At 39.1% G+C, this 20105-nt stretch overlaps 1 protein-coding gene across 1 annotated transcript; it reads left to right on the top strand.

The window, feature by feature from the left end:
- Positions 1-5151: 5151 nt before the first annotated feature.
- Positions 5152-6394, top strand: LOC133000644 (transcription factor 15-like). Its single transcript, XM_061070596.1, has 2 exons — positions 5152-5634; positions 6332-6394. The coding sequence occupies exons 1-2, from the start codon at positions 5152-5154 to the stop codon at positions 6392-6394; spliced, it is 546 nt and encodes a 181-aa protein (XP_060926579.1).
- The last annotated feature ends 13711 nt before the right edge of the window (positions 6395-20105 follow it).

Raw genomic sequence — 20105 nt, forward strand, 5'->3', positions numbered from 1 at the left:
ATGATTAAGCAGGTGCGCAGATGTTCCTTATAAAGTGATCAGTTAGGGGATCGTAAATTAAATTTATACATAAAATAATATAGATTGTGAAAAATACTTTACAGAAGCCACAGTTTGCCCATTCATTGGTTGTTGTTTCGTGTTCATTAAGCATTAAACGTGTCTACAATATACAAACTAAACCAGCTTGTGCTGCTCCATCTAATAAAGCACTAACTCACACAAACAAAAGTAAATGATAAGCGGCCTCTGCAGCAGACTGCAGCTGGCTGTCAGGAGGAGGCTCTCTTCTCTCCGCTGCAGCTGTTCCCAATGAGTCAAGTTATCTGACTGCAAAAGTTTCCCAGACGGAGACAACGCAGCATTAATGCATGACTATTTATTTAGGTATTTATATGCAGTATAGTTGAAATGAAATAAGACCTTTCCTGTATTGGCCTTTTGTTAAAAATCCCCTATTGAGCAGCCCCTAACATGATGCTGGCTCACTTCTCTGTTAAAATAATAAATGCTTTCATTAATGCTGAGATGTACTTGGTGAGAGATGACTGCTCTCTTGCAACGTGTTGGTACTAGATGCACGATATTCATACTTACAGTAAGTACAGTAAGATGCCCTAAAATACAGCATAAATGGTAATTGGTACAAAACGTGTTGAGGGTCCTGAACTATCTTGTCTCCACACTACGGTGTCACTGCTGCATTGTTTTCAGAATTTATAAATTATTTTTCACACCTACAGTTGAAATAATCGGACACCAATTCCATCCAAAATATTACAAAGAATGCAAGTTGTCTCCCCTGTCCCAATTTGAACATTCTCCAGCTGTTTTTGTGGCTAGGACTTTTCAGGCAGTTTTAGTGGAAAAGCTAAACTCTTGCAGTGATTCTCAAACCAGCTCAGTGCAGGGCTAGAGAAACTGCTGCACATAGATGCACTGTATGAATGTATGGAGAGTTTGAATGGTCATCAAAACTAGAAAAGTGTTTATCATCCAGAGCTCAGTGTGTGTCTGAGAGTAGCCTGAGTAAACTATATGATAAAATATAATGTCTTTTAAGGGCCTGGTAGGACACATAAAGTATTGTGACTGCTTGGAGCTTTAGAGGCTATTTGGATACTTTGGGCATCTCATGTTGAGATAACTGCTGTTTCAGGAGACTTTTTCTCCCTGGCAAGAACAATACACTTATTTCTAACAATACATAACATGTATATCATTTGTTGGCAGCACCATTCCATGTTATTGGTATCAGATTCAAAAAGCAACCTATTTAAAACTCATACGACAGTAAGATGTTCACCTCAAGTACCATTATCACATCTTTCCTGACACACATTCCACCCACCACACCGTTCATCACTGCAAGTCAACAGGCATTTATTAGCATTCCTTCAAGTCAATGCAAGGGGGTTGGGGGGTCAGGAGAATTGGGGTGAAGTATTTATGGTTCCAAACATGTGACGTGACTGTGGCGCTTGGGGAGAGAAAGTGCAGTGGGGTCGTGTTGCTGGCTGGCCGAGCGTGGTAAAACACCATGGTGTCCTGCTTTATGAGTGGAACCAGGTCCCACACAGGTCGCTGTTGTTGGTGCAGCTGAGCTGGGGGCCAGAGGCAGCCGGTGCCCCGGTTTGATGTGTCAAGGGGTTGTGTTTGTAAAAACAGGCCCTTTGATGACACTCTCTCCCTTTTGCAGCACTCCACCTCTCCCTCCTCCAGCACCAGTCAATCTGGAAGCCATTTGCTCAATTTCCACAGAGAAAGTTCAGGCGTGATCCCCTCCAGCATCTGCTGAGTGTTTATTTACCCAAAAGCACTTAACCCATTAGACAAAGTGAAACAGGGCAACTGCCACTGACCACATAAGCCCACTGGGGCTGACTGTGTTTCCATAATTTATATATACACCACAGACACATGATAAGCATGCATCTTACTGATTAGGAAAGATGCTTGCTTAGTATTTTAATTGTTTCATGCTTTGCTTGTAGTCTAAAATCATTATATAATATATCTCTAATAAATATACTTTCAAAACATTTTGTTATTTGAAGCTCATACCATCCTGGATTCTCACATATGAAAGTCTACAGTGTTTGAAACCTCTGTTACAAGTAAAAGTCCTTCAATATAAAAATATATATAGGTAGAAATAGTCAAAGCTAAATCTACCTACTAATTTCACAGACATTTGTCTGTGTGTCTGTCTGTCTAAGGAAGACACATCTCGCAAGCGAATTCACACCTAGCATTGCTATTGCAAATTGCCAAAGGAAGTGCATTGCTAAGTTTGGTGCAATACAGGCATGCAATACACTCAATATTAATACTATTTTAATAAACAGGTGACTAACGTTCTGTAGTAGTATTGGGAGCAGGACAGAGTGCAAACAATCAACAATCACTGTAATGGACGGACACAGACATTCACGGTGCTAATATACATCATTGCAGCAGTATTCATTGAATCACATTGAATCAAATTGCTGAATCACTCAGCAATTTTTTTTCTACAAAGTAAAAGCACAAAGTTTGTTTTGTTACTGCAAGGCTTTATCGTGAACCTAATTACAGAGCTTTCATTTTGAAAGTTGTTAACTTGGGTCTGACAGGACAGACCTCTGACATAGCTAACAAGCAATGTATACAAAAAACAACACTAGTTCAGTTAAATCATTCAAACTTAACATATCCAACACACGTGAACAATAATTAAACAAATTCAATGTCATTACTGAAAAATATTGATTATAAAATCTTCATTTTAAAATCATAAAATTACCAAAAAGCAAAAGTGCTCTTTCAGACAGCGACTTGTGTTAGTGCTGCATTCTTGCATACTGTCATATTATCTATGCTTATTTAACAATACAAATCAACTGGGATTTGTTTAAACCATTCCATACTTTATTGTATAGAACTCCGTCAAATTGTATACACTGATGACACAGTGTAGTTGTTGCACCTATAGGTACAGCTAATGCAGGTCTACGGGACAGAGAGGAGAAAGGGCAGCTCAGAAAAGCTTTTAATTATTACTCATCTCATTTGTATCCTTCAACTAAGTCGACTATATTGGCAGACATGGCCAATATGTTAGAGCTAACCTATAGTGCACATTGCCAACCACCTCACTAAGAGATTAGTTTAAATGACACTGTGCTCACAGTTTGGACCATTTATCAGATTGTTGAATGCAGCTTTTCTTTCAGCAATAAAGAGGAGGGTCCAAATAAAATATTAACGATTCTGGGCCCAGCTCCCTCCCCTCTCCAGTAATTATACAGTTCATACTCCAATAGTCTTGCAAGGTGTTTTCCTAAAGGTTATTTTAACTGTTTAGAGTCGAGTCTATGGTGCAGAGTGAAGGTAGAAAACTTTGTGTTCATCCTACCTGGTTTATCTGCAGTTATGATTTTATAGTCAATAGTATTGTTCATGTGTGTTCATGTATACATTTCAATTTACTTTATTGCTTTTTTTTCGTCATTTTTTTGTCTTATTCTTGTTGAGAGTTACGCACAGAATGACACACTTTGTTAAGCCTAAGAGACAAATTATGATCGGGGAATATGGGCAATATCAAATCATTTGAGTGATTGATTGATACATAGAATGCTGGCTTTTCAGAGGTCTGTTTAGCAATGGATACAAGCTTCACACTCAAGTTTGCAAACTTTTCAAAATAAAAGTTCTGTAACTCAGCTTGATATAAAGAATTGCATCTGATTCTTTGAATGTTGTTGCCATGACAGAGATCAGCACTTGCAACTCCAATGAATGTCTGTGTCACAGTCCGATATGGTGAAATAAAAATATTCAAATGATCAAAATAATTATCCAATCTGCCTTTGATTTTGAACCTCTGTTTGACCCAGTTACCGACCGCTTCTATAGTTTACCCGAAGACGTAGAAGATGACACGTTCAACTCGGTCCACAGGGTAAAAGGCACGCTATTCTACAGAAACTGACCTATAAGGAGCACTGGTCGGCTGTTTATTTAAATTGTATTAACATTGAGCGTATTATGTGTACAATTTGCACCAAATTCAACACTGAACATCCTCTGGTCATTAAGGACACGCATGCCCAGTGTGAAGGTGATAAGACACATGGCTTGTGCGATCAGAAAGTAGATTTATAATTTACTTATCCTCATTGACATGCAGTAAAAAGTCTTTATCTACAAAGTGGATCGACACTTGAGAAAATGTGTAACAGCATTATCCTCCCACTCATTTGGTCACCTAAGTCAGGGATTTTCAACCGGGGGTCCGCGGCCCCCTGGTGGTCCGTGACGGCATTGCAGGGGGTTCGCGAAATTTGCTTTGATATTTCGACACATTTCCAGATTACTCTTGAATATCGTCAAAAATATATATAATAAGAAAAATATGTCTAAAATAATATAAAGGTGCTGGTGATCATGAGGTTAAACTTAAATAGGCCTCAATTGTTTGTGTTATATTGTATGATTATCATTTGTGACATATTCTGCATTACATCTTCCCTCTTCAGTTGTAGTCCCAGTTTATGTTGATTGTTATTGATCACCGTTACTTTAACGTTCTCTCAACATATCAGCTGCATGTCTTAAGTCATGAACGTTATATATTGATGTTCATATGGTTCTGAGATGCAGTTCAACTATAAACTGCATTTTAATTTTGTTTCCAACTCTTAAGCACTGAAAATCAACCGTTTTTGTTGTTTTTTACACAGATTTTTCTAGATTTGTTTGAGGTTTTTTTAATAAAACCAACATGGAAAAACCAAATCTTAAAACTTCCTTCTATCCACATGCACCCATTACTTTCTAGTCAGAATGGTGGTCCCTGGAACAAAACCAGTTGAAAACCCCTGACCTAAGTGATGTCGGCAAGTTTTTGGACCAAAACATTTGGGAGGATGGGAGCCTCTCCATGTGCTCCACCCCCCTCCCAGCTGCTATAAGAGCCCTCCCTGGCTGTCACGGCCGCTGTCACTCCGGGCCAGGGTGTGAAGAGGTGTCAAAACAAACTGGGAGCTTGTGTTGGCTGAACCTCGGAGTATCATCGACCTTTACGCACGGCTCTTGTCTGCATGCGGCTGTCTCCTAGTTGACATTAAGGGAACTGGTCCTCCTCAGTGAGACTCTCGCTTACCAATGATGACTTTCACTATGCTGAGGCCGGTGTCCACTCATCCCTTCTCTTACCCCGCGGACCTGACCATGATGTCCGACGACGAGGAGGGCAGCCGCAGCGAGAGCGACGGCAGCACCGACCAGGGCTACGACTGCTGCGGGACTCCGGTGGAGGGATACCGGCGGGAGTCCGGCGGCGTGGTGGTCCGTCAGCGGAATGCCGCCAACGCCAGAGAGAGACACCGGACCCAGAGCGTCAACTCGGCCTTCACGGCTCTGCGGACACTTATCCCCACGGAGCCGGTGGACAGGAGGTTGTCCAAGATCGAGACGCTGCGCCTGGCGTCCAGCTACATCTCGCACCTGGCCAACGTGCTGGTGGTGGACGGCAGGGAGGACGGCCAGCCGTGTCTCAGCGCTGTCTACAAGGAGCTGAAGGGGAGTGGAGGGGGCAAGAAGCCCAGGACCATCTGCACTTTCTGCCTCAGCAACCAACGGAAAGGGGTAAAATTATACAGAAAACATGCCCCACACAAGTCAAACTCCATTTCCCAAGTTTCTTTCTCAGTTGCAAGCAGCAGGCAAAGCATGTTATTTCAGACCTGCATGTGATTCCTCACACTCTACAGATTAATTCTATTTTACAATGAAAAACAATTATTACTGTACAAGTCTTCAAATTTCATAATCCGCCTGAACCGTTTCTCCTCCAAAATATTTATCAAATGTCTGTGGTGTGAGCTTAGTAAATATCTTTATTTCAGCATTTTTCATATTATTTTACTTTAGACATGAAGTGGAATATATATATATATATTCATTTTCTATACATTTTCTGTGTTGGAATAAAATTACATCTCTACCTGACTGGATGTTTGACTGGAATAAGTGTTTTCCAGTTTAGTGGGGGATCATATGACACTAGGTTGAGGATCCTGGTAAAATGGACGTGGTCCATCTTGGAGTTCGAATCTCTCTTTTGGGATTTAGCTTATTTATAGGTGCCATATGAAAACATCCTTTAAAGGAAATTTGCTTTTCATTCGAGACAACTATTTAATCGCACTAGACCCACTTTTCTGCTGAAAGTGCATAAAAACATGTGAACTCAATTGAACTCAAACTTTGTTTAGGTCTCAAATGTGTCCCTGAGTATGATCCTTGAATTGACACTGTCGCTATTTTCCCTCTTTGCTCACAGGTGACGGACAGACGAGACTGTGTGAAGATGCATGGGCACAGCCGGAGACAAATGAATCGGTGATGGAACTGTTTAACCTGGAGCAGGCGTGAATCTTCTCTTCTTGCAAGCAGAACTTGTAAAAGTCTATAGAGTCATTTCAGAATGACAGCAGTCTCAATGGAGCACTCTTTTGGGGAGTTTGGTCTCTTAGATGTATGAGATAGAAGGTTTGGCACCAAAACCATCTGTGTGTTGCCAGCAGATGAAGAAACTCTTCCCATTGTGATAAGGTCATGGGGGAATATTGTAAAACTGAGAAAAGTTGAGAGTAAAGCTGCTATTGTATTTGGTCATGGAGGTTTTTTCATATTATTACAAAATCTGCTGAGCATTTTATGAGCACTGATAATTAAAGATAAATATAAATTGTACACAGTCAGTGATCTTTGAGAGAAGGAACTCTCTTGCTCTGAGTCTCTAAACATAATGTTCTTATTTACACAGGAAGTGTGTAACATCAGAAAGAGTTTTGCACATGGGCCATAGGATAGTCAAAATAACCTGTTGTCGATTACTGAAAGATTCATAATCACACAGAACTGTGGATTAAACTAGTAACCAATAACATATTGTTTAGTTATCCAATAATTAAAATTCAAAACAGTAGAATTTGACATTTACATTAGGTAAATAGTTATTTTAATATGTAACTGGCATCAGATGATCATTGCAATAAATCTCTGTGATACAGGTTATGTGATCCTGATTAAGGTTTGTTTTCAGAATGTCTCTTGTGTTTATAGGTCAAAGCTTTTAGTTACACATTTTAAATTACCAATAATTCTTTCTGTGAAATAACTCTGTTACATATTGACGGATCAATCAGAGACACGTCTGGTACCTGACATGTTAACATGCTGTATTGGGTAAAATATTTGTGATACTAAACTCCACAAGAGTTTGCATTGTTCTTCAAGAGGACACAAGCAGATCAGGACAGACCACTTCATCTACCAGCCTGGTCTAGGATTATGTGCAACAGGATACATCAGTGCTTTTTCATGACAATGTTGTAATGTACTTTGAAATTAAATTTATTTTTTTGTATTTCAGTGTGTTGAGGCCGTCAGTGGTTTATGTGCTTTTGTATTGCTTGTCAACATGGGATTTAACAATTTTTTAATGATAATGATCTTTGATTAGCTCTAACAGGCTATTTTTTAATCGTTGTCCATTAACAAAAGTAGCTGTTCAAATTCAGGTCTCATAATCACAATGTGACCTGTAGAAAACACTGGCCGATTGGATCTTTCCCCTTTCCGAGTAAACAACGAATTAGCTAAATAAAAGGTATATAAATGCTTCTATTTTGCGACCCCAATGCTTCCAGTCATGCAGATAGTTAAGTTGTGTTTGTCCTGGTTTGGAGATATATATGGCAAATGGTCCATGGCTTGTATTTATGTAGCACTTTTGTAGGTTGATGACTACTCAAAACTCTTTATATTACAGTTATGCTATTCACCCATTCAATCACACATTCCCAAAGTGAATCCATGTACAGTATTTTCTGTATTAAACATTCTATCCACAAACTGCCGGCACGATTTAGGGTTCAGTATCTTGCCCAAGCCCACTTCAGAACACGGAATGGGACGATTGGAATCAAACCACCTTAGTCGACGACCTAATCTATCTCCTGAGTCACAGCCGCCCCCTATATCTGTCTCTGACGTTTCTGCCATTGCAAGTGAATGGAATATTGCTCATGCTGCTTTCACTCTGCAGATTGTTTTCAGTGGTTTTACTTCTCTAATGAAGAAATAGACCCCATGAAAAGTGCAGACAGTGTATAATTACAAAATACACTTATATAGGCTCTTACACTGTCCCCCCTCACGATTTCTATTTACGTCTTCTTTATACACCACCTACAGAGAGTTACATGTAAATTTAGGACAGTCAGATCTCTGTTAAACAAACCCTTATTGGCATTGTTTGCCTGTAACATGCCCAGAAGAGGAAACCTACATGGGGAATCCCAATGAAGTTTTACCTTCTCCGTCCAAGTAATGCCAAGGAATCTCTGCAGAGGAAGTAATCAATCTTTTCCTCAGCAGGCGCTCTCTGAAATATCCCAGCAGTATGTGACCACACAAAGCCCTGTCAGGGTGGTAAGGTACAGAGTGCCAGTTAGGAAGGCATGAATCAAATTTAACTCTGGGTATAGGTAAAGACAAAACAGGAAAGACACAAATTAGTGTTGTTGGATCTATTGTGGTGACTGATGATTACTCATGGAGACCATCAGGGAGTGTAGCACATTGCTGGACTCGTGCCAGCAAGAACAACCACGGAGAGGAAGAGTGTCAAGTTTGGTGTTAGAGCTGAAAGACAACTTTTTTACAATGTAACTGTTAGTTCATAAATATGTGCATTCCTCATGTTTGGAAAATGCCTCGTTTGCAGTTTGTAATCTCTCCATAATCTCCCCTGAATGCAACTGAAACTTGAGAAGCTAATTTTATGTGTGCATTAACAGTGCTCCATTCGGATCAGTTTCTAGGAAAAATCTTAAGGCTGACCTCTGGCCCGAATCTGCTCTGGTAGTAAATTTCTCAGTTTGGGATCCACATGTGGTGTTGATCAGTCACAGCTAATATCACCTAGCTCCCCTAGTCCAGACAAACACAGCTGCTGATGAATCAGTGTTACACATCACAACAGGAGAGAAGCACTGTGGGCCATGTGAGAATCAGTTTACACACAGAGACAAGCGTACAGTTTTTAAACTGGATGTGCCAAAAGCAACAGAAAGTACTCCAGGATGACTGCCAGCACTTCGATTAGAAAAATCTGCAACCTTACACTGCAGCGATCACATCATGTGATGGAAATAGAAGAAGACAAGATGTCCAGTGTGATTGATCACCTTATTCAAGGAAGTCTGGCATCTCTGGTAGTTGCTTTTCACAGTGTAATGAACTGATCATTTTAAACAATGCATTATTTAAATCAACAATGAAGGAATAGTTTGATATCTGCGAAACTATACACTTATTTAACTTTCTTGAAGAAAGTCAAATGAATAGATTGACACCACTATGCACACTATGCATAGAGCTACAGTCAGCAGGTGGTTAGCTTAGGTTAGTACAGAGACTGGAAACTACAAGGACACACTCAAAAGGTAGCAAAAATCCACCCCTTGGCTCCTCAAAAGCTCATTAAATCACACATTATGTCTCTAAGTTTTGGTGCCACAAATGTTTATGTGCTGAGTTCTTTCTCAGCTAGTTGTATTCCCCCTGTGCTACACTGAGTTAACCAGCTGCTAGCTGTACCATAACAGAGTGCTCGTCCACACTAATAAGAAGCCCCAAGTTTTCCAACTATAACGGGGCCAGCAGCATTATCCAAACCTCTCCGTTTTACAACCCAACCCATTTTAGGGGCTCTACAATGAAGGAAATGTAGTGTGGACCCCCAGAGAATCAGTAGATCGATAGTCAATGTTTTTTCAAATTAAAACATAGTGGTATGGGTGTAGACATCAAATAAGTTTTAGCAAGGGTCTTACTATTCTTTTAAATACTTTTAATTTTTTTTTTTTGCTGTAAATGGCCCAAACATTCAGTTCATCAGCATAACCTGGACTAATTTAATGGTTCACTCAAAATAGAAGCTGTAGTGGTTGGTCTATTTGGATTTCTACATTGCGGTTTCCTGAAAGCGTTTTGCCGTTCATTTCTATAAAAGATATGTCTGGTCATGATCGAACATTATTTGTGCATGACATGTGTCTTTCTATTGAGATGTTGAGAAACAAACTTTGTATCAGTACTTCATCTTATAGGTATTTCTGCTGTAACTATTCCGTACGAAGCACTCAAAAGTTACTTATCATCATTGTGTAGTGCACGCATAGCCAATCATGAAATTTATCACAGTTTTTAAAGATTTGACAACACAGTTATGACTCAAATTAATCCTTTAAATCACCCCTGAAGTGGTGTTTGGAGGTACACCCTTCTGACAGAAAGTTATTGCATTCGTCGTCCTCTGGGGCGGCACAAATAACTGCACACTTGCATAAAGCATTCCAGCCGTCCAGTTTCTCTCCACCTGTCAGTGCTAAAGACTAATTAGAAGCTGCTGTGTGAGCTTATCCTGCAGCTCGAAGGGCTCAGAGCAGCCCCGCTAAATGGCTCCCAGAGGCCCCCACCAACCCGCACACCCCCCAGGCAGGAAGATGTCATGGAGGAACAGGAAGGAAAAGGCCTGAGCTAGACCCTGCGAAGGCTGTCCCTGTGGGCCCTGGGTCAGTGCCAGCTTTAACATCAATTGGGCTCAGATGGTCGACCACACTCAGCTGATGCTCACATTAAAGTTCCTCTCCTAGCATTGATTGGATCCCTAAAACTCAACTTTGTTCCTAAAAATTATACAAATTTAGAAGTTTTTAACATGGGAAAGAATTTCATTGCAGTTTTACTATTAACTGTTGTCAAACAGCCTAAATTTGTGTTGCAAATGTATTAGATAAACCTAGGTCATATTCACCAGCTCTGACGTATAGCTAACTCAGCTGTCATAGGAGGGGTATATGACATGTTTTCTATAAAGCAATGATATAGAATATATATTTATTTTTTACACTGAATACACTAGATGTGTTTGAATAGGTCACTTTAACCAGCATATACAATAAAAAAGTGAGTATATATATATCATGATGTTATTCAAGAAAACCAACAGTGGGAAAGAAAACTTCTATAATTTATTCAAGAAAAGCTGAATGACTGCATAAATACACATGTATTCATACCTGAATATACTTTTGCACTACTTACTTTTAGCAGAAAAATGCATTTAACCCCAAAAAGCAACAGCATTAGTGTTATTGTCCAATAAAGCTGATTTGGTTCAAAAGGGCAATGGTAGAGGGAGAAAGTTCATATATTTTCAGGTGTTTTATTTTAAATCATTTATATGCACAAGAGGTACGACAGACAGTCTGGAGCAACCACCTTTGACTGGTGTGGTTTGTTATTGAAGTTACTGATATCTTTGTACAGGACAATATAAAGTTCCATCTGAACGTAGATTAATCTTTCAAATCACTAGCGGCGCTTTCCTGACCTTGAGCCCCATCTGGTAAGCATTAATGGAGAATATGGGACAAATAGGAGGGACTAAACAGACCCATATGGTCCTGTAGCTCAACTGCTTGACAGGATAGACACCTTCCAACCCCTAACTGACTCTTATTCAACTCTTTAGTTCCCTGGCAGGCTAGTCTGTCAGAGGAGATAATCACCATTGGACACGCACTTCGGGCCTTTCATGGGACAGCAGCCTTGGATGAGCTGCTTCCGATTTTTACGATTGTTTTCCAGTGATGGGTGTAGCGGGAAAAGAGCGAGCAGCACAATCCTCTGCAGAAGCCAAACAGGCACTTCAACTCAGCTGAGTCTTGTGACTGTGTGTACTTCCACATTAAAGCCTGACACTTATATTTAATAGCTATGAGAAACAGTTTTGAACAGGTTTATTTGGAAAAAGGACATGCCACAAAACAATACCCTTTAAAACACTAAATAAAATTGAGACCTAGAAAAGCAGGTAAATGGTCCACTGAGTTGAGGTTTTATTGTGACACTGGTGGTACAAATTTCAAATCAGCTGGCCTGCCCCATACCTAAGGTCATGAGCAGTAATTGCTCTGTTGCCTAGTTTGGAATTAACTTTTGGAATTTGAATGAAAGTATGTCAGATATATAGACCTGAAAGAGGCATGGACAGTGTCTGAACCTGTCTTAGAAATGAAGCTTTGAATTATTGAGATTTTTCTGAAATGGCTGAAGTGATGCTGCAAATGAATTGATTAGAATTTAGGTCAACATCAACAATAGGTCCCAGGTTTTTGACCTGGTCAGTGCTGGTAAATGACTTGTTGCCTCTGAACACAATAACTTCTGTATTGTCGTTGCTCACCTGCAGGACATTTTGTGACATCCATTTATTAACATCCTTCAAACAGCTTAACAGGCAATCCAATGTTTTAACGTCAACAGGGAATGTGAGATGTGTAGTTATGAATCATCTGATTGGCTAAAATACGTGCTGTTGTGTTTTCTGAGGATATAGAACAGTATAGAGTAGGAGCCAGAGCTTTCAGCTATCAAGCTCCTTTCTTGTGGAATTATCTGCCAGTTTCATTTAGGGATGCAGACACCCTCTCTACGATTAACAGGAGGCTTAAAACCTTACATTTTCAGGTTTGTCTTGGACCATCTCTTGGACTACCTCTTTGTTATGCTGCTACAGGCCAGGATTGCAGGGTGCACCTGACACATGGAGCTTCTCTTTTCTCTTCTTCCTCGTCATCATATTAATGTATCATCAATACATGTTACTGATCACATCCCCTGAAGCCTTGGGCTTTATCGTTGCAGATCCAGGATCATGCCTGTGGCCACATCGTGAATCATGATCTCTTATTTGTAAATATTTTAAACATTGATATTTTTTTTCTTCCATTTATATATTGGTCCATTTTTTTTAAATATTTCAAGAATGTTGTAAACATTGTGGCAGCTATTGCACTTCTGTCCATCCTGCCAGAGGAATCCCTCACATGTGGCTCTCGCTGAGGGTTCTACTTTTTATCCCTGCGGCAAATTGAGATTTGTGTATATGGGCTATACAAATAAAATGTATTAATAGAAGCATACAGTATAAATCTAAAAGCAGTTGAGGTTTTAGAATGGATCCTTGTGGGGCTCCACCTAAAGAAACGGTGGTTATCGGCTTTACGAAAGCTGTGTCAGTACTGTGAAGATACTGTAAACCAGACATTTGTTATATATTTTAGCGGTAAGGTGTTGTTGAATCAAAAATAGACCTGCCAGAAAGGCACTTGCCTCCAAGATCATCAAAGTAACAATGTAAGATGTTGGGAAAGGTGATGAACACAATTGTTTGAAGAATGTCTCAGCATAGTTTCCGTTGATTCTGGAGAAAAGTTCTGATTGAATCAACATTTTAAACTGAAATAGCGATATCTTCAATTTTAGTAACCTTAACAAAGCAGATGAGTGAAATATTTTACTTTTCAATCTTTTTCCAATCTTTACATTTTTATACACTTATTTCTTTGAAAACAATATCTGCACTCTACCAAGTCGAGCCCCTTTCACCAACAAAAAGCTGATTCTCCAGAAGGACATTTCCCGGCCACTTCTTTCCGGCATATAATTAAACAGTACTCTGCACTTCCCTTCAGCCTATAAAGTTTGCTGCAGTGTAATTACAGGTAGCCTTTGTTTGGCTGAGATTTTTAGAGGGTATGTCGCCTTGATCCAGGACAGCGTACGCACACACACTTTGTGACATTTATTGAGTTTTGACACTGAAAGGGAAAAACTCCCCTAGGTATAAGGAAGCCTGTGGATCTGTATTTTAACAAGACAGGAACATAAATGCAATTGTTAGCATGCTGTAAATGGGAGATGGATGGGAGGAGGAAGAAATGTCTGAAACTTTGAACCAGTGTCAACACCTAAAGCAATTGTTTGGAGGATATCCTCAATCAAGGCCCAAAAAGCACAATGAATAGTCTTGCTGACAGAAACCCGCTGGCCCCAGCAACCTCTTTGAACCGCCTGCAGCGAAGAATGAGTGCTGCTGCTTTGAGGCCAACGCCACTGTGACAACTGAACTTTGTTTCTCATTGAACTATGCCAAATTGAGATGTCACTCATCTGATATGGCTAATACAGATCAAATGTGCTCTGTAGTATAGTAATTGCTGGCTTAACTAAACTAAATTACTTAAATATAAATAAGCAGAAATTTTGATGGGCCCTTATACACAACAACCCCCAGCCATCCACCCACCCACCGTGTCTTCTGTGTGTGCCCCCTATTCCTTCCAGGTTCCTATACAATGCAGTGCACAACAGACTACATATTTATGGCAGCTTAAAAGCAAATCTATGGAGGGATGTGTGCAGTCCACACAATATTAACTAAACATAGTTTCGACCTGAAAAAGAACTCGTCTACACATTTGCATTTAATCAAATCATGTAAAAATAATTGAGACAAATTTAAATGAGGGATTTCTGTGCCACCATTTTCGGTCCTGTGCCCCCAGGGGTGCTGTCTGCTTTGACCTACATTAAAATGAAGGAGCTTAGGGTAGATGTGCATGCCTTACCTACAATTTTTTAAATACCCCTATAATGTAGCATCCTTCAAGAGGTAAAAACAAGAACATAAATGAACAAGAGCCATGTCAGAACTGCAGAAATGAGCATGAGTGTAACGTACAAGAGGTGTAAAAGATAGTAAAACTTCATATCAAAGTAAGTCTAAGAGCATTATTATAAAGATGAAAGGGTGTGTGCACCCTGAACTCTTAAATGACATGTAAGATGTCTATAAGAACCCTGATTTCAGATCCTGATCACCTCCTACAATTATTATCCCTTTATGCTGTGTTGCAGGAGTATTTGTCATATCAGATAGTTTTATGAATGGCTTTACTGTATATTTGCACTAGACTGGAGGAGGGTGACTTAGGTTGAACAATGTGCATGTTTTTTTAATGTTTGGGTGCCCCCTTTTGGACATAGTAGGGACTTCATCCCCTGATTTATTAAATATTTTTTTTATGACTTTTTCTCTAAATATTTGTTTTGAAAGAATGTTGAAATAACGGATTCAACAGTTTATAATGTTGATCATGTCGGATGTCAATTTAGTTTTGTTTAAGGATTCTAATCCTTCAGGAACAGCAACTTAAAAGATTCTAAAAATAACCATACTCTCATCTTTTAAGAATGCCTTGTCCAAAACAGGAAAAGGATTTACTATTACTATGTGCTAATTAAAGACCGCTTATTTAGTGGGCCCTTTCAGAGAATTTGCACTTAAATTGAAGCATGTGCCTAAACCATAGACCGTATATAAAAGGCTAAAACCACAGTGGCGTGTAATTGATTGATTGAATTTCCATATGTCTTTCTGGATCATGACCTTGATCAGTTACTAGTCGTAATTTGAAGGGCTCTGTTTGTACTGGTTTTGTTTGGTTTCATTTTACAGACTTTCTTTCCTCGAGTGAAAGAGGTAAACATTGATACTGAATAGTTTGTAGCCGTATTAGAGAAAATGTTTTCAAGTCAAATTTTACTGTCATTCATCCACATTAAAAGGGCTATACAGCTTAGCAAAATGTTGTTCCTCTCAGGCAGAGTGCCAAACCACAGTTCAACATAAAACACAACATAAAAGAACACAATAAAATATGATATAAAAACCAGAACAGAGCTACGAGGTGCATGGCTGGAGTTAAGGTGCTGTACGCATCCCTGACTTATACACAATAACAAATAGTCATGATGGACTTAATAAAGTTTTACTGAGATTCAGCATTTAAAACATAGACCTAATAAAGATATTTTTGTGTCTTAAAGACAAAAGGAGCAGATATTTTAAAGAGACATTTGTTGACAAATGCAACATCAATCCACTCTCATTGGAGTGGCTTCTGCATTTCGGGGTCAGGTGAAGATGTTGCAGGTTCTCCATCAGTAATGATCTGTTGAACGTTGAATGAGGAAAACATCAAGAGCTGCTCTTCTCCATCAGTAATGATCTGTTGAACGTTGAATGAGGAAACATCAAGAGCTGCTCTTCCTCATCTGAAAATGGGGAGACAACCTTAGAAGAAGTCTAGTAAGTGGCTGATCTGTATTTACGTAGTGCTTTTCTAGTATGGCGACCACTCAAACCGCTTTACAGTTTTGCCATTCACACTTTTCACACAGTGCATCTATGTGCATTTTCTCTATCAAACACTGCCTGTGCAGCCTTAAAGAGCAACTTGGGGAACCGCATCTCTTCCAAGGACACTCAGTCATGCGGAATAAGGGTGACTGGGATCAAACCGCCGACATTCTGCTTAGTGGATGACCCGGTTTAACTCCCAAGCCACAGCCATCAAGAGCCCTACTGCTCTGTGGACACACCATGAAAAAACATTAAACTTATGAAAATTAAGAAAATTACTGACTAAATATTTACCATTGTCATATTTTGACAATATTTTTGTGTTGCAGATATGATAAACAAGGTTATACGTCACTGAAAGATAGTTCATAGTAAAAGATGCACATCTATTTCCTTGTCTACAGTACTTCTTTCAAGACTCTTATTAATTACAACCAATTACAAATGTCACAGTTGAATGTTTTTGGTAAAATTGATTCGGTAAAGACATGCCTGAAAATCACCGCTGTGCCGACCATATTCTGAAACCTTTTTGGTGTCATTTATTATCACGCTGCAGCCTCTCTCCTGCTCTGAGTGCCAGGACTGACTGAGTTCACCCACACACAGAGCAGAGTCAGAGGGCAGCAGGGAGACAGTGAATTATGTAGGGAGCAAATGAACTAGTGTGGACCTTCAAACTTACAATGTATATTCTCCATCGTGTTCTATGTTCTCAAATGTAATGTATGTTCTCAACTGTAATGGCAAAGTGTATATCAGCCATATATAACGTCTGTAATGTTCCTAAGAGCATGTGGTAATAAGGTCATGGATGGACCTTGTCAGGGATAAGGGATGGAGAATGCCACAAAGCTCCAAAACTGTTTATTATTTTTCTTAAAGATATAGATCAGTCCGGTGGGCTTTACACAAGGCATTCTTTTTCTTTCCCTTCATTGGTGGATATCTTTGTTATGCTGTCACTGTGAACTTATAAAGTTTTTTGATGTTGATTTATTTCCTGCTGACTTTATTATGCTTCATTGAGTCAGTATTAGTAATTAATACAGATTTGTTTACATCTGATAACTGTCTTTATACCTAAAGGTCATTGAGGGTTGTTTTATTTTTCAGCACCAAAATGTGAATGCAATAGAATGTGTTCCAAGTAGATTCCCACTAGTCAAACACTACAGTTTTCCACTACACACAGAGAATATTTAGTAATATGCGATATATAGTAAAATTGTGACATGTAGTTTTGTTCTTGAAACGTGTGCTACGTCCACACATCAGGTTAGAGAATGGAATCAATGCTCCAATAATTCAATGAACGTTGAGCAGCAATGCGTGGATTGAGGTTTTTAATGGCCTGCCACATTGCAGTGGTTTGTCCCTCCGCGGCTCCCACTGCAACACTCGGAGACGTCGGTGACGGCGGGCAGCCATATTGTCTCTGAAACAGCAGAAATCCCTCACAGGCACATTCTATACTGAGGGAGGCGAGAACCGTGGGCCTGGTGAAGCTCTGCTCTGCCGGGAAGCATTTCGGTCGCCGGGTTGATCAAGGGGGTAAGAGTCCGCTGTCGCACTTTGTCTGCTGCCCGTAGAGCCGGCTCATTTTCTCTGTTGAAGCTAGCGAGGGCTAACATTAGCCATGCTAAAGCTAGCAGGCTAGCAGTTTGGACCCGCCTACAGCCGTCAACTTTCCAACACCTTGGGCTCGCTGTCGATTAATCAGGGTTTTTGCTAACTAGCTAATCGTACAGCACCGCGTTTTAGTTTCCTGCAGGTGTTGCTCTGTGGAAATGTCCCATAAATCTTCAGCTTTCACGTCAACAGGACGCAAACATTGCGGATGTCTCAGTGAGCAGCTGTTGACCGTTTCTTTGAACCAAACGCCTCTTTTATCTACTAAACACTGTTCCCTTATATGATACAAGTGGGAGCAAAGTAGATGTAGTACTGTATGTGGCAGTGACGGGTCCAGAAACAAGAAACACTGAACAGGTGACTAGATCCCCTCCAACCGGAAGAGGTCTTCAGTCATGTGGCGGTGCATTATACATTTTAATATTTAGTCAACTGTGAATTACTCCGAGTTAGTACGCTAGTGAACGGTGAGTTCCGCAAGTGTATCCGTTGGTACCAGGGTTATTAGGCTGTTAAACAACGTTGTTTAAAAACGAGATTTCAACTGTCAATAATAAATAAGATGAGGATCCTGTGTAGCAAGCTGCTTTATTAATACCATAGCCTGTTAAATATTTATCAAACACAGTAGTGCAAATCGCCACTGACAATTCTTATATACTAAAGGAATTTTAAAAATAATGGCATAGATAGATAGTAAGATAGAAAGATGACTTTATTCATCCCCGAATGGAAATTAAGTCGTAATAGCAGCCGGTATATTTGAATACAATAAAATACAATACAATAAAATAAAAAATATTGAGGTAGAAAGAATAAAAAACAGAAACACAAGATAAATAGGTAGATAAGGTGCAGTGGCAAGATGATGGTAATAGTACTGATGATATGATGGTAATGTTATTGTTAGACAGCATATAAAAATAGTACAGTATATATAGTATATTATATAACATAATATGTATTTATATATGATAGTAATTATACCAATATAATAGCAGTATATAGTAATAATGGCAGCAACAGTATATATAATAATAATAGTAATATAATAATTATAACATGTACACATGTATAAATATGTGTATATAGACTTATATATACAAAGAATATACAGAGAGTATGATATAATATATGATATATATAGTAGAGGTATAAATATAAGTATTTGACTATACAATAGATAATATAATATACTATGAGTGTAAGAATGGATGACATGGACAACTTTTCTGCTAAAATAACAGCCTGAACCATGATCCACTTGTCAGGGTGACATCGTTGCACTCCATTCATGCAACACACCTGCTTCTGTGAGGGAGGTGACAATAGTTATGTAATATTAAAATCCCAAACCAGAATTAGATCAGCAACCGTGGGGTAAAATAACTCACTGAATCATGATAGTTTGAATAGAAGAAGACATCATGTTTCACGCAAATGCAGACAAGTGGGAACTGTAAGTGGTCTCCTTGACCATTTTAAGCAAATTCTTTAAACATTAACACAGACTGATTATGTCTCAGCTCTTTTACTCATGTAAGGACTTTCAACTATAGTTTCTGTCTCTGTAGGAGGCCACACGTCCTATAGCTATTACACATTCACTCCTCGGCTGCAATATGAAGTTCACCTTAAAGTGGAACAAGGAAGCTAGAATCTCTAGCACGAAACCTGGCTAGATTTTTCATGTCTTGACCCACAGCCTTCTGTGAGCATCATTTTCTGCCAGCGTATTTTAAGCTAGCGAGCCTGACTATCAAATTAATTTCAAGTTGTGTCATTTAAGCTGCTGATTACTATGAAGTCTTATCTAACAGTTTGTGGAATATATAAATGACCATTAAAATGTAATCTAGTGAGATCTACTCTTAGTTGCCAATTTATTTGGTCACCTAGCTAATACTAATACAATCTAATATAGTAGTTCTCAATAAATCCTCAGATCATGACGTCTTGTTGTAGTTGAAACAGTTTTTAAAGCTTTGTTAACCCAATATATGCTACTTTGGGAACATGTAGTTGAACATGAGTTGAAATTTGATTATTTTATTTTGCTTACACTTTAACACAACAATATAAACCTCTGTCTTCTAAACAAAATAACAGCCCTCATAATGGTAGGATGTCTTGCATGACAGTTATATTTACATGAGTTTTAGTTTGGGTCACATTATGAAGTGGCAATTGAACATATATTGTTTACAATTTAGTGGAAACAAAAAACAAATCTTTATCTCTAGCCATTCTAGCCTTTTCTACATAAATTTACACATGTATGGAAACGTGTTCTTAACTTGACCTGTGTTGGAAAGATGTTAACATGTTAGGTGCTCTGATGGTTGGTTGATAGTAG

The sequence above is a fragment of the Limanda limanda genome, chromosome 4, assembly GCF_963576545.1.
Source record: "Limanda limanda chromosome 4, fLimLim1.1, whole genome shotgun sequence".
Taxonomy (NCBI): domain Eukaryota; kingdom Metazoa; phylum Chordata; class Actinopteri; order Pleuronectiformes; family Pleuronectidae; genus Limanda; species Limanda limanda.

What these genes read in the sequence shown, in the direction of transcription:
- LOC133000644 (XM_061070596.1), top strand. Translation starts at nt 5,152, where the DNA reads ATGATGACTTTCACTATGCTGAGGCCGGTGTCCACTCATCCCTTCTCT. An exon ending in TCAGCAACCAACGGAAAGGG is followed by an intron (nt 5,635 to 6,331) that starts GTAAAATTATAC and finishes CTTTGCTCACAG; the next exon opens with GTGACGGACAGACGAGACTG.